The sequence below is a fragment of the Triturus cristatus genome, chromosome 8, assembly GCF_964204655.1.
Source record: "Triturus cristatus chromosome 8, aTriCri1.1, whole genome shotgun sequence".
Lineage (NCBI taxonomy): Eukaryota > Metazoa > Chordata > Amphibia > Caudata > Salamandridae > Triturus > Triturus cristatus.
Window position 1 is genome coordinate 306,733,359 of NC_140591.1, and position 16,112 is coordinate 306,749,470.

The 16,112-nt window shown below is 40.5% G+C and overlaps 1 protein-coding gene across 1 annotated transcript in view; it reads right to left on the reverse strand.

The window, feature by feature from the left end:
• The window catches only part of MICU2 (mitochondrial calcium uptake 2), a 1,314,791-nt gene that overhangs the window by 757,964 nt on the left and 540,715 nt on the right, over positions 1-16,112 (reverse strand). The window contains exon 2 of the mRNA XM_085621585.1: positions 1,455-1,602. Coding sequence (XP_085477711.1) covers positions 1,455-1,602 — 148 coding nt within the window. The remainder of the gene's footprint in view (positions 1-1,454; positions 1,603-16,112) is intronic.

Genomic DNA, 16,112 nt, shown 5'->3' on the forward strand with positions numbered 1-16,112 from the left:
TGGAGTGGTGTGCACCCTGGTCCTACGTTCAGTGCAAGTAGTATTTGAGTCATTACTTTATCATTTGCATTCTAGTATTTGTAGTTATGATGTTTTCATGATCCGCTTCTCGCGTAACAGCAAGGCAAATGTGAGCCAGAAATAAAAATCCAATTAGATACAAAATTGCATGTTCCCGAACCGAATGCAAGCAAACAGAATTACTAATTCCAATTAAGTATAGCGCTTGACTCATGAAAGCATCACTCCATTGGCACACCCGAAACGCATGCACACAAAAAACGTGGCACCTATAAAAGAACGAAAGCAGTGAATTTTGCCCGTATCAGTCCTGCAGCAAATTCTATCTGAGGTGGCATAACTCACATATCGCATAAATGCCTCACCAGAGTAAGAGTTTAGAGAGACCGTCCAACGAACGCTCAGGCCCATGAGCACTGCCAGCACCAACCAGCTCCAATTGTCCATTCTGCTTATGGCTAAAGTCGCTGGCCGCTAATTAGAAAGACTATCAGTAAATCTAAATTTAAATCTGTTGTCTGTTATCTCTCTTTTGACAAACATGTGTTTATAATCTGAGTACTTCCGGGTCACGTGGCATTGGCTGAATACAATTTTGGTAGTCGAGTGGGAGGGAATACTGGTAATGTGTAAAGCGGCCTAGGATTGGAGTACTGTCAGCACCTCAACCAATCCTAGTGCATGTTGACCAAGGAGCTCGCACGTGCCACTCAGCATAAACACTGCCCACCTAAATGTCCTACGATAGTGACTGGGGCAACGAGATTCGGAATCGTTTGCACTTTACTGGTGGATGACGTAAGGTGAAGCACTCACTGACAAAGCAGTAATATCTGAACCGGAGGTGAATAGCTAGCATAAGTAGGCTGTGTTAAAGTGGGTACGGCGGCGTTAGCAGCGTGGCAATGCTTTTTTTTCTGGGGCAGTTAGAGTTCTGTGGCGGCCCTCAACGTTTAGGGAGCTCAGTAGTAAGCCCGGGAGTTGTGTGAACGCACGTTAAAAGAAAATTTTAAAAAAGCACGCAAGTGGTTCGCGCGCGCGGCGGCAAAAGTGAAAGCAGCTGCAACGTCACGTCTGGTGAGTGCTGTGCGATGTGCACGCACCATGACGAGAGAAAAGCCAGGTGGCAGCTGCGCTTGTAACCGCGCGCATAACCGCAAGCTCTAGGCCACAAGCAAAAGCGTGTGGTAGCATTTTCTGAAGCCCACTTACTAAAAGTCTCGCCAGAGCAGCGCATGCGCTGGCTCAGGCCAGACCTAAAAAGTAACTCCTACTAAGCGAGCACGAAGATTGATTGAGTTTGTGGCGTGCCCAAAATAAATGGGCTATACCTTCTGCTATAGCTGAAGGCACAGATTGCTTGACACCTCTACAAGTACAGTGTTGAAGACACCATGACAATGGTAACATGCAGTACATACAACCAGACTTACGTTTGACATGCTCAAACATCACTGACAGAAGGAAGTCTCTTGGGGTCATGTAATATTCGCCTTCATATTCCAAGGAAGCAAACTGCATAAAACGCTGCTTTCGAATGGACTGCTTCTCCGCCATCTCATCGCTGGCGTCTCCTTCATCCTTTAGGCAAAAACAAAGCCAAAACCGATGTAAGGAATGACAGTATTCAAAGACAGAAGAACATAATATATAGCTACGTGTAAAATAAATTGTTTGTCTCCAGCTTGTAACGTACACAACAACCACAATCTCATCTTCCTTCCATTTCATTTCACTCATTACTCAATGTATTCTTCGGCCAATGCTGCATTACTGCTGCAGCCTGGTTGCTACTAATTACTTCATTACTTAAGGCTTACTGCTAATTCACATTACAAATATTCCAAAATTGCAGAAAACGTTAGGAATGTCTCAAGTGTATGACGCAATCATGAATGCTCACATAAGTAACAAACTCATCCAGTAACATAAATCAAATGACTTGGCACTTCTGCCTATGAAGACTGTGTGGAAGAGTGTTTGCGAGTAGCCTTCTATACCTCTACCTCCAAGCATCCTGGAGATTCTATAGGAACGTAGGTGGCACGGGTTGAGAGACACTTAGTGCAAGCTCTGCTTGTCATTCAAAGATGAAATCTAAGCACTGACCAGTTTTCAATGCTTTGGTTACGGTCATGATTTTAATTTTTGTACTGACTGATAGTCCTGGCAGCTGCTGGGAAGTAGTGTGAAGGTTTTAGTTGCAAGAGCGCCGTTTGTAAGAACTATGAACAAAGCTCTGGATGAAATATAAACCCTCGAATTATAAACAACTGAAATGTCGTTTAAAAATAGAATGCAGCATTCAGAAAAGCGCTGTGCACATACTTGTTAACATAATCAACACATGATCTCCTGTGCTGCCTTGTTTCAGGATCCAGGAAAGACTATTGTTTAGGGATGTCCAAAGATTGTGGTTTTAACCTACGTAGTAGCCTATAGAAACCTTTCTAGCTTCATCAATATGCAAACTTGTATGCTTGTCAGGATTGGAATAAAAAGTGCGACTTGTGCAGCAACGGTTGTCACAAAAGGCAAACTTGTACAGAAATATAATGCATACCTTTTGTATCTTGGATGTGTTTGTTTAATGTTAAATTAACTTGGCTGCAGTGAAAGCTACCTTGCAATGAGCTGAAAACTTCCTGTTGTATTTTATTGCACTGATATTTATCCAGCAATTTCCACAGTCCTAGAGCTGAAAGGGAATGGCGAGCTTAAACTGGGAAACTTCCTAACCTTCCTCAAGAGTGAAAATCAGGAAGGTTCCAAAATCGCGCCCGAGAAAAATTCAATTTTGCACACCCTATTACTGTATGCAGAATCATTTCAAGACTCAGGTGCATGTGCCTTACAAATTAAATTGAACGTTAACGTTAAGACAGGCAAATCTAGTGGCCTCCTATCAAACCCACCTTTCAAAGCACCACCAAAACAAAATAACTGCCAAAAGTAAAACTCCCTACCTTCAGACATCCTTAGTTATTTATTATAACTTTGTCATCCACTGCTGAATAGCCATTGGCTGCACAATGGTTAAAACTCCAAGCCACATTACTTGCTTCCCTTGATCAGCAGCACACTAAACTCTACAATTTCCTATTTTTTGCTTCTCAACTCCATTTTCTTTACCCTTTTGACAGCAATCGGTGGGTTCAGTTTGACGGCAAAATTATAATTTATCTTACGCACTTATGAAGTGATAAGCTGTGTGTCTTTGTTTGACTCCGTCCACTGGCATCTAGGCATTAGGCTCTAGAAATCTCCCAGCTAGGGAGACTCAAAACGAGAAGGAGGGAGGATAGAAGTGAGGGAGGGAGTTTTTATCAGTTTGTGCATATATAAAAATCGCAGAAGAAACCAAGAAATCTCTTCCTACCCAACTGAGAGCACTTGGACCCAACCACTTGAGAATACAATTGTTAGAGGGGTGTAACACACCAAACACCCCCTCCAACCTTGGAGTGCAGAGACAAATGCTTGTTTGTGAACAGTCATTTGAAGCACCTTGAGATTTGGCTTGCTGCACAGAATTCCTTGAATCATCATCATGGAGTTTTGTCCGAGCAACATTGACCAGGAATAATGAAGGGTAGTGAACATCACTGTAGGAGAGTTGTTTTTTCAGGGGGAATTGTTGGTACAACAAAGTGACACCAGTGTGTTTGGGATACTGAATCAGCTGCTAGGAGAGGGACCAGGTTTTACAGGAGAATGCTAGAACAATGAAGTAAGATTGGCAGGATTTGATTGCCACTATAGGGGTTTTGGATAGTGATATGTTGCAAAGGAGAAGAAATGTGCAATCAAAAGATGCAGATGGAGAATGTGTTTATCATCCATTGTCTTTCTAGATCGCGAGCAAGGTCAACTGCGGAAGATTGCTCATATCAAGCAAGCTCTAGAGTGTGGGTGTGGCTGCCATTGTGTGTGGAGGATAATTTAATTTGTAGTAGGTTTTTGTCTTTGCTAAAGATTTATATTATATGCCCGGGATAAGCCCATGTAGCGAAGCTGCTTATTTCTAACTTTATCCCCATTTTCACAATAATATTTCTGCTGGGACCTTTTGCACGTATTCACGTGCATGACAATGTTGGATTAGTTTCTCTGAAACTACTTCTGTTTACACATCTGGCTTCACATAACATTATCGCAACTCCTCGAACGCCATGTACAAGGCCTCTACGCACGAATGTACAAATATCATTCTATCTTCATATGCGGGGCAACAAGGCTATCTACATATCCAAAACATTGCTAATCGGTACGTACATCGCAAGGATGCTTTTTTTAATATATAATCAGCATCTCATAGAATTAGTAGAGGAGGCACTTCAGCTGACACCGAAGGCCCCTGCATGCGGAGGCTTCACTACGCAGTGGTCTGACATCCGTGAGGGGTGACCAGTTCGTGACCAAGACAGGGTCCTATATTCTCTCCCACCCAGTAATGGGGTTGGATCGTCTCTTGGGGGGGGGGATTCTTGGCTTCACACCTACACACACTCTAGGTACACAAAGAGTAGGGTTTGCATAGTCGGTATACGTCTGACAACTACCTTGTTTATGTGCCTGTAGAGATGGCTGGAGAGTCCTGGTTTACGGCCTACACCCCAGGAGGGGTAATAGGCGTAAGTAAATAAGGTAAGCTAAAGAGTTTATCTGCTGGATTAAACCCCATATCTACTAACTGGGGAATGCCCTATTGTGCAGAGTTACATTACGATGACAAAGATTAAATGACCAGTTCTTTGTAGTGAGGAGTCTTCAATACAGGTTTGAGCATTTGTTCCTGACTGCTTGGAGAATTTATTCCTTTATTTTGCAGCTATGCAGCATGGTGAGTATGTCTTTGGGTCTGTTTATTTCTCTAAGCTCTCCAATCTCCCCAAGGACCTGCTCTTTTGATGTGAATCTAGGTGTGTTTCTCATCCATGATAAAAAAGAATAAGCTGTTGCGATGTGCTTCTAAGTTTGCTCCTTCTGCTAGACCAGTGACACACATGTTCAGGCATCTGGACCTAGTTTCTAGATCCTTACACTTCAAAACTGAAGTCTGCATTTGTGACTTTGGAAGAGCTAGCTCTAACCTTAAGTTTGTCTAGCTTTTCTCCTGTTTCTCGACTTTAGATTCTGCCTATAGAAGTCCCGAGTAAGGGTTAACATCATTATTAACATTATTATTGATGACATTAGATTCCTTCTCTGGTGTCCCTTGTTTTGAGCACTACTACTCATGCATTATTCCATTGAGGGGAGAGGGGTTCTCTACTTACAGGATGACGCAGGTTGGATGCGAGTTGTATTTATTTAAGAGGTTCCCTTTGTTCTGGATAGGTTTTCTGGTCCCGCTCTGAGGGTGCTATTGTTCCAAGGACAGTGGGTTTTATTCAAAGGCTCAGATTGATCAGTTCTCCATGGCCATTTTCTTTATAGTAAGCTCATACCTGTGACACATGGCTATTAAGTCTTTTGAGCCCACTGGGTGCACCTGCTGCACAGGGAGCCTGATAAACCACCTATTGACTGCAGGGCCGGCTTTAGAGCTGGTGGCGCCCGGTGCAACAATTGTTTGCGCCCCCACCCCATGGCTGCCTTCTTGAATTCTCTCACTACCACCAGGCAAAAGTGCCCCTCACCCTCATCTCTCCAATCATAAGTTGTTGGTAAACACAGCGCCCCCCATCTAAGGTCAGCGCCCCCTCCACGGGTCAGCACCCAGCGCGGCCGCACCAGTCGCACTGCCCTAAAGCCGGCCCTGATTGACTGCCACCAGCAAGGCCTGGGTGAAGAGCGCCTATCAAGGATCACATTCTTCACAGCTACAGCATTAGGTTTTGTGTCACCGGGCCTGCACTGTCTCACAGGAGCACTGCATTGTGAACTCTTTGCTTCTCTGGTACAAGCCTGTGTCCCCTTGGGTGATCATACTGCCTTCTCATCTCCAATCAAGATGCCAACTTCTTATTTACATGGATATGGAGTTGGACTTCGAGCACTACTGTGGGAGCTTATGGGGTCTATGTGTGGCAAAGAAAGTGTGCCTCTGGGTTTACTTGTCAAGGGCCCACCCGACCGCCTGCACTCCGCTTGCTGCTGTCAGGCTCTTTCCTGTCGAAAGTTTGCTTGAAGGGCCCTTTACTCCCTTTGGCCGTTTCTCTCTCTCTTTCTTTTTTATTTTCAGAGTTTTATATAGCGCAAACTTGACCCGGTATCGGTTATCAGAGCGCTTTAGATAGCACCAGTTGCGTTACATGAGGACACATTCATTTTTGTTAGGCACGGGGAGATTAAGTGATTTGCCCAGACTCTAACCCGGTTCCCCAGATTCCAGACATTAGTAATTGTGGGTAAGGTGACAGAGCTGTAATACACCGCATTGCTGTAATCTAACCATTAAGATAATAAAATCGTCATTACAATATTGAGTTGAATTTGGGTACTTTATGAAAGGACACGACAAAGGTAGTAATTCAAATCTAAATGGGATCACTAACAAATAGTTAGGTTTTTTGGGTGTAGTCTACAAACAGCTTGTGTCCATTTGCAAAAGACCCCTTATGGACAGTACGACAGTAGGTTAATGTTTAGCCCATTGCTCATTATTGGTTGGCTTTCTTTTCACTCTCAACTGCATGGTTCGTATTTAAAGGCCTTTCTTCTCTTCTTGTGTTTGTCCCTTCCTTGTTCCCCAACAGTGTAGCTTGGTTATCATCCTTTTGAGTGGATAGCTTGTATCCTTCCACTGATCGAGCTCCTTTTTTTTTTTTATTGTATTCCACTAAGCATGGAGTAGTGCTGACAAGTAACGTCATACGTAAGGTGCATTTTCCATTTTTAACCATGCTGAAGGTTCTATTTTGCCTGAATGTAAGAAGGTCAAGAAACTTGTTCTTATTTATGTCAGCAATTCTTTTTCAGCTATGCCGTCCATCATTTGAGAGATGAAAGGTTAACAAGGGCATAGATTTAAACTGGTCATTATTTAGTGAGGAATAAGCATTTGGGAGAGATGTTTTTTTATGAGTGATAGGCACACAAGTGCCTGTTACGATGACAGATCATACATGTTTGAATGCAAGCGTAAGAAAGTTTGTTAAGATAAGTTAAAATTATTACGTAAAGTAGGAGCACCCCACCAGAAAGAAGCAATTATTAGGAAAGCCCCAGCACTAATCTGCTCTCCAACAGATCTGGTGGAATCCCTGACAAAAACATTCTATATTACATAAATCCTACATTGGAACACTGACAGAAGACCTAAGACTGCACACAACAGAGAACAAAGCAGTACCTTATGCAAAGTGTAGTGATTTTCCATGTTTGTAGGGTGGTTTGACAAGACTCCAGGGTCTTTGTTGAGAGAGATTTGTGATCTATTTTTACATCAGTCTTGGGTTTAGTACCAACTGCATGTTCCAATTTGTCTTTTAGAGGTTTTTAGATTGGATTATGGTTTTGTCTGATTAAGAGGATTATTTTTACTTAACGTTGGATTTGTCTGGACCTATTGTTAAACACAAGGGTGTTGAACATTTGTAGTCTCAGATTTGGCCCGCTAATATCCTGTACTGGCCTTTCTTAGTGCAGGTCATGATATACTTTCCTTTTCCTTCTGATGGCTAAATAGTATGACTAATTGTTTTTGGACTCTTGTCTACAGCTATCATATAATGATTTCCCCCTGCTCTCTCAACGTTTTGCACTGTCTTAGCAATAAGGCAGAGCTTTAGCAGTAACTGTTTTTGTGATAATTTGGTCCATAGGATTTAATATGGGCTCTAGTCATGTTTCCGTGACCTCTGTAGTCGATGTTTGAAGACCAATTTGATGCTTTAGAGTGCAAACATGTTTCTAAGTCTACAAAGTTGACGCTTTTCATCTTTGGTGATGGAACCGATATATTTGAGTAAAAACCTTGAACCACTGCACCATGCTAAGGTGTGGTGTTTCCTGGGGTGCAGGTTCTGGATATTTTGCAGGTGGGAATGCATGGGTGATTATGAGTTTAATCTGGATCCTGCTATAGCAGATGAATACTGCCACAATGAGGTTTACTCTGCTCTTCAGTGCTTGTAGCCAGAAGACAGGAACAGTTATATTCTCGAAAAGACATATTGAAAACGGAAGACTTACAAAATAAACCAAGTGGCAGACCGCACTTAGTTTACATTAAGAAGAGGTATATATTCAGGGCTGGATGATGTTTTCTTCACCCATTGTGGCCCTGACACTGGTAATTATACCTGTAAGCTCAACTATAAGAGAATGCTTTGAGTGGAAGCACAATTTTTTTCACGAGGTAATAAAATGTTCGTCAACACAACTAGGAAGTCATTATGACATTTTTGAAAAAAATATGTTAATATAGGAGGAAGCATGAAGCCGTAAGTTTAGATGGAGCAACGATCTATTAAAGAGGATATTCAAGATATCTATTGCTATCCAACAGATGAGAAGACTACATTTTCTTCAAAACACAATATAAAACAATTAAGAAATAATAAAATGAGGCCGTTTATCACAAGGGGAGCATTTCTTGACTGCAGCGATAGCTCAGAACCAACTTGAACCAAGTCTGCATTATCTAGGAAAGTCATTCAGTGCGTAGCCGAACGTGACCTTAAGACAGGCTTGAGCTGTCGTGCAGTGTTTCACTCAGTAGCATTGTGTCTTGGTACAGATTTCATCGCTGCAGTTCCGACCAACTTATAAAGTAATATTAGATCGCCATCAAGACACATGAACAAAGTCTACTCATAAATGACAAATCCCTGGTATTTTACCAACATGTTTCAAGTCAACCTGCCTGCAGGGCACTGACTTGGCTATGCTTAACTACTACAATACTCTATCACCATCTCCTTGACAGGTTAATCTCGGAAGGATAAGAGGATTTCAAAATGCAGCAGCCTGGATACCACACTGTGGCCCGCAAAGCATGACTACCCAGTGCAGATGCATAAAGGCTGAATCCATACAAATCTTTTCAGGACATGTACATGATTTCTATTTAGGCTCACTGTATGCAAATGTACCCTATAAGTATAGCCTGAAAATGTGGCATGGATCATGCCCTTATGGACCTGCATTGGATACATCTGTTCTAAAGAGTTTATTGTACCTCAGCCGGAGGATTCTGAAGATCTTTTTAGGTCAAGCCTAGCGGCAGCGCGCATACACTGCTCGCTTTGCGAGGCATGCAGTAGTCAAGTATGCTGTGGAAGCCTCGTCTTCTCTCCGCCCATATTTTTGATTGACTGGTGTCATTGTCCTTGGTAAACGCTGGCTTCCGATTGATAATGAGGCTTGTTGGTCCCTCCGTGCTACCGCCCTGTTGACATTTCTTACCTCCCATGAGGACTCGATCTTTTACTTGTGGCGTTACACTATCTCCTTCATAAGTTGGTAAGCACTATTTTGTTTGTCCAGTCCACTATTTTCTTCCGAGATATAACCCTGAAAATATCTGCACTAAACACCTTAGCGTCTCGTCAGTGGTAGTAGGCGCTATATAAATACCCATGCGAGGATCTTATACCATGGGGCAGAACACCATCCCGGCTCAGTTCAAATGTATTTTAACTGTCCTAAAGGATGTCAGGAGACATTATCACCTGAATATAAATACCAGGGATCCAAACCTTACAGGAGTTGCTAAAACACAAACGTATGCTGGAAGTTAAATGACACTCTAGTTGCGGTCGTGAAACGTCACCAAAATGTCGGCTGGTCTTCGGATTGGGCGTTAAAATTTGGAGTGTGCATACGCGGAGGGCAGCGTGAATCGAGCAGTCGTTCCCACGGAGCAGGCACGTGTTTTGTGCATTTGAAGAGTTTGAGTGCAACACGGGCCAACCCACTGTTAGTTGCAACAAACGCTTTAATGCTGTGCAAATGATATAATTGAATCTCTGGATTAAAAAAGAAAAAAGCCGTAGTTCTCTGTGAAAAATCAACCCTCTATAACAATTTTTTTAAATTTTTTTTAACACTTTGACAATAGATTCCTGAAGACCATATATTTATGTTTTCTTTTCCTAGGAAAGGAGTTTTGTACAAACTATAGGGGCCTTTCATGCAGCTTTTTTGCTACAGACGCCACATAAGTATAGTTTGCATGCCTCCTGAGGGGGTCGATCTCCGTCATATGCCAAATTTAAGCGCGTTTATAATAGCTTTGAAGCAATACAGCTTTGACTCGCAATCGGCTCAGGCTTTTTTGCTATGTCCCTCCCAGGAAACTTTACTTGGGCCATAGTATTTAGGAAAAGTAGTTGATGAAAGGCTGAAAATTCATTGTATGCTATTTCAGGATGAAAATAGTACATGGGTCGCGGGTGCCGCAGCACAATATTCAGTGAAACATCTTTGTAGATAGTGATGCTTGTCCATTGAATCCCACAGCACATGGTCTGTACACGCGCAGCTTTAATGGAGTGACAAGGGCTGCATCCCAAACAAAGGCTGCTTGAATATAACCTAACAGTTAATACGACTTTTCACCGTGTCTTACAGGTTTACATGTCTCCCATTGTGCTAGGATTGTTACATTCAACCAGTATTACTAATAAATTATCAATGTAGAATTTCTCATAAAGAAAGTGTTTGTATGTTAGTGGTGTTTAACGCGATTTTTGTTTACTGATGTATTTTTTTATTTTTAGTTCTGAGGGCCACGAACTTGATTGAACTTGAATTAATTAAATATTTTTAGGGATGGATGTGACCTTTACTGTGATGCCTTTTTAGGTCGAGGCATGCAGTAATAGAGTATGCCGTGGAAGCCTCGCCTTCTCTCCGCCCATATTTTTGATTGGCTGGTGTCATTGTCCTTGGTAAATGCTGGCTTCCGATTGATAATTAGGCTTGTTAGTCCCTCCTTGTTACCGTCCTGTTGCCATTTGTTAACTCCCATGAGGACTGGACCTTTTACTTGTGGCGTTACACTGTCTCTTTAATAAGTCGGTAAGCATTATTTTCTTTTTTATTATCATTGCTGTCCGCTTTTAACTTTAGCGGCCGTGCTTTATTATTTAATTAATTTGCCGCATGGGCCGAAAGAGAGCATTTCTACTCACTAATCTAACAAGCATTTGCAATGCAATAGGTCTAGCATTTACACCAGTTTGAGCTATTGACATTGCAAATAACAATGCCTTTTATTTTTGTTTTTAAAACAAATAAAAGGCATTGTCATTTACAATGCCAATAGCTTAAACTTGCGTAAATGCGAGACCTTTTACATTGCAAATGCTTGTCTAAAGTAGTTAATTGTATGTTCTTTCACGCTGACTCTACCGACCTCAGTGACCGTTTATTTAATAATATTAGCTCTCATACAAGTCACTGGTTGACTGATGCTGTACGTTTGAACAGAGAGGTCTGTTTTGGAATCAGTTTTAAAGGGTCACAAGTTTCTCTATTGCTGGTATGAAGAACCCTTCAGGTATACAAATGGCCATGATGGCTGCAGAAATCTTCGTGTAGGTATGTGATGGTTTGTTGTGCCCAATTTTGGTGTGTTGACCATGGCATAACCGTGGTAATTCTAAGGCATTTTATGTTCATTCATTATGTGGTGTTTCCCCCTGACTTAATGCTGGTTCTGTCATAATGTAAGAAATTCTGAGAATAATATAGGCACCTAAGGCATAACAACCCCCACTTATGGTGTAATAAGTCATCTATGGCATGATGATGGCAAACCCTGGTATAATATTATTAGCATAACTGTGATAGTTTCAGGTACATGATCAGCTTCCCTGGCTTAAGATGGTGAGAAATGGGCATACAAGACCAGGTTTATCTGTAGGTGGCTAAGTTACACGTGAATACCTAACAAAAATTACATACTGATTTTTGGGCACTACGGGTTTACTTTAAAATAAATAAATAAATAAATAAAAGACTATGGAATTCCAGGGCACCAATTTAGAGTTAATGAAAATATTAAGCTTTTGTTTTCGGTAATGCAGTTAAAAAATGTGTACATTTACATAAACTGACCAGATGATGTTGGTGTCGAAACTTATAGCATGTCCAAGTATATAATAAAAGCAGATATTTGAGCCATAGTCACCACTGCGGCCTAACACCCTAGTCAGTAAGAGTGGTGCAACATGTCTGTTGTCAAAACGTGTATGCATAGGCCTGGATTTTTACATGGGCTGGAGATCCCCGTCTTCACGGCCAGGGATGTCCCCAGAAACATTATAAAATATGGAAGAAATGGGCGGACTACAGGGGGCGATATTTGGAACCTCTTCCTTCTGCATCTGCTGCGGAGTAATTGCTGGGAATGGGATGATTGTGCTGTGCCCCAGATGTTGATTATGGTTGTTCTCAAAATGAGTGGCTTGAACGTATGTACCTAGGACTTTCTAGTATTTTCTGCACTCTTAGTATGGCACTATTGTTCGTTTTTAAAAGTTATTTTCAAATAGGTTTACCTAACATTGGAAAAGGTGACATCATTAACGATGTCGATTATTGTACTTTATTGGTGTTCCTCATGACACCAAACGTGTCGGCTGTTAACAAAATTACGTTGTGAAAAAAAAAGTGTATGCATGCCGCAATCTGCATGTTAGCACTCCTTTATGAGGCAGTAAGATCAGTCAAACTCCTACTTATGACCTGATATAAGTAAAGTTTATTGATGTGTTTTTCCTTTTTCTTCCCCATCGTCCAGTGAGATAAGGTAAGGCTGAGAATATCCTTTGAAGTAGCAGGGTAGAAAAATTAAACGTAGAAGTGAAGAAAAGCACTCTGAAAAATAATAGGCCACGGGAAAATGTGTTTTTTTGAAGCACCAGTACCCCCTTTGCCTTTTAACAAAAAATTATTCCTTTAGACAATTGTCTTGCTTGGCAGGCCATGAAAGCACTGGAAAATTATCACAATGCCTACTTCACCTACTATTCGGGTCACAGTGCAAACTGAAAAATATGCCATTTATGGGCAAAAATATTGGTTTATGGAAGACATTGTTCATGGCATATAATCACCCTGGAGGAAGTCCTGGCAAGTTTAATTCCAACAAAAAACAAGCTGGTCATCAACATAAAGATTGAAAGAAATGTTTAATCAAAATGTAAAACATATAATGAATTCTGAAAAAAGGTAATAGAGCTTTTCATTTCTGAAATGGGAAGACAGAACTTACAGTGTAATCAAATTAAAAGCAAGGACTATAGCAATCAAATGACCATTTTAATTAGGGTTTAGAATATTACTTTAGTTTAGACAGAAATTACAGTACTGTTAAGTCCCTAGAAATCTTCCTTCTTGCACTTAAATGCGGCCCAGGAAAGCAACATATTATACAGTGAACATATTTTTGAAGAATCAAATATGACATAAGTATTAGCAGTTGTAAGCATAAAAATTAGCTTTTAAAAGCATAGATTCGATTTTAAATTCAGGGAATAGGAGAACCGTGGAATGAAATAAACATAATTTTGAGTAAGAGGCATAGAATATCTTCTAAGTAAATCTTAAGAAGGCACCAAGAGACTGACTTTATCAAAACTAGTTCCAACAAGTGCCACTGCGCCGACTCAAAGAATAGGGAAGATTGGGATGGTATTAACATTTAGAATCCTACCTCTGTGTGCGACATCTTAAACAATGTATGCCCTAAAGCGGGCTTGGCGAGTGAAAAGGTGGTTGAGGAATCTATTTTTTAAACGACATTCAGGAATGGGAGATAATCTTTTAGCACAAACAAAAAATGATAAGTTATTGAAAAAAATCGAGATTATCCTATTACACAACTACAGCTTCAACAGACATTTTGAAAACCCTAAAATATTCTAATCTTCGGTACAAATATGATTAAAGTAAATCACTACCAGAAAAGCACTAGCGCACACCAATAAATAAAAATAAAAAATATGTTTGAATGCTAGCTAAGACAACGGCGCTATGGTAAACTGTCTGTACAACGGAGTTAACTATTGCAAAAAGACTACTAACCATGTGTGAAGCTTATGATTCACCTCCAGTTTTTGGAAGACAAAAAGTGATACATAACACCAATGCATAGAACACTGTCTTTTTGCTATGCTTTCCTTTACTGCTTTCTAAAGTACTTTTTGCCAGACTGAGGACCAAGAATGACATGAAATAAGCTATTTGCAAGACAACTGTTTCCACCTCACTGCTTGTGTGCCCATATAGAAGCAGCTTATCCTAGCAATTCGTTAATATCTGTATCAGAGGAGAAGACATGCTTCTGTAGCAGTGGTTCCAGATCTTTTTTGAAACCCGACCCACTTTTAAAGCATTGTGTGGTAGCACATCATTTGCAGACAGAACATTTTGCATTGAAACGGCCACCAACTCTTAACAGACCTACAGTGTTACTTATAAAACTATATAGCACTCAAATGAGAAGGTGTGTAAATTGAATTTCTGTGAAATCTTATCATTTTTGTATCACCAAGTGTCTTGATTTGTTTTGACATTATTAAAATCCCCGTTTCCAGCACACTTCAGAATGACAAAAAAAGTGTTTAATTTTGCTTTCCTAACTGCTGACTGCATGTACTTCATTTACAGGTATATACATTTTATTGTGTGTTGCAAAAAATGAAATCATTCAGCCTTTTACAGTCCCTGTACTTTAGCAAAGTTGTCCAATAATTCACTTTACTTTTCTTTTCTTGACTGCAAAGTGAGAAGAATTTTTAAACACCAATCCCATGTTAAGAGACTAAACGGGCAATTTGTCAGAAGACATAGCCTGATATTAAAACTCTGTCTATGAAGCACAGGCAACTGTGACAAGATACTCTCAGAATTTAAAGGCATTTTTTGTCCTTCCTCGGACTTTCCAAGTTAGTTTGTTGTGATCGCAGAGACCATATCCCCATGCCTCAATGCTTTGTGCCATCCCTCTTAGGATCCTTATCAAGCACTATCCCTCACTGGCTATAAGAGTAACTTAACCAGTACCAAAGTATTACATGCAAAATTACTTTAAAAAAGCCAATTCACATTGAATTCTGAATTCAGTTTGATAATGGAACGCTGGACAGTATTGGATTAAGCAGCAAATACAACACAATTAAGCCATTGTTAAAGAGAGTAAAACTAGATCTTAGCCCAGTAAAAAACTCACAGGAATCCGATTCTCCGAAACAAGCCAAAATTCTGCTGTTTACTCCCAAGTTGGGCAATTTCAAAGTGCAGTATGCATTTTGCACAAAGGGCAGTAAATATACAAAAGCATAACAAAAAACAATACTTTAAGGAGCAAATTAATAACGATTTAGCTTTTATGTTCGATAACCACCGTAGTTGCTCTCGGCATCATTGAGAAAAGCTAATTTCCAAGTGGACGGATGAAGAGGTGGCAGCGAAATTGGCTTAGAAAGACAAGAAATCCCTTTTATATATAGCATTAGGATAACCATGCACAAAAAATTGAATAGAAGAAACACCTGAACCCTGAGGAACCACAAAAACCTAAAAAAAAACGATCTTTGATTACACCATGTTTTATACTTAATGATTTTGTTTATGGAATTGGGGGGGGGGGGGATAGCATATCCAGCACAATATAAAAGATAGGAGAGATACCCGAGATAATATATTAACAAGATAATAAATGCTCACACTACTATTGATGAACGTAAGAGCCTTGAACACTCCTAAAATAAGGTAAAGTGTTGTCGAATCATGTGAAAGACCTCCTTCCGGAACGGTTTCTGTTTCATAAGACCCACTTAGTAGGAAAAGATTAAAAAAATAATAGACATAGGGACTACCAGATGAAAGCTCACTTTTCTGCCCCCGACAAAACAGAAAAGGTGGCAATCTTGATTAGGTGTAACATACTGATACTGGCTACACTCGCAATGATAAGACAAGGATATATATATACTAACATAATTACAATACTAGGGAATGACTATAACACTACTTAACATCTAAGCTCCAAACACAGGTGCCTTCATTCTACAGGCCATAGGACACCACTTGAAAGGGGATGTAATACTGGAAGGGATTACGATTTAGTGCGGATTGAAAATCTGGATAGCTCCAACTCCCATGACCAAGTCTACAAAACAGCAGGTAAG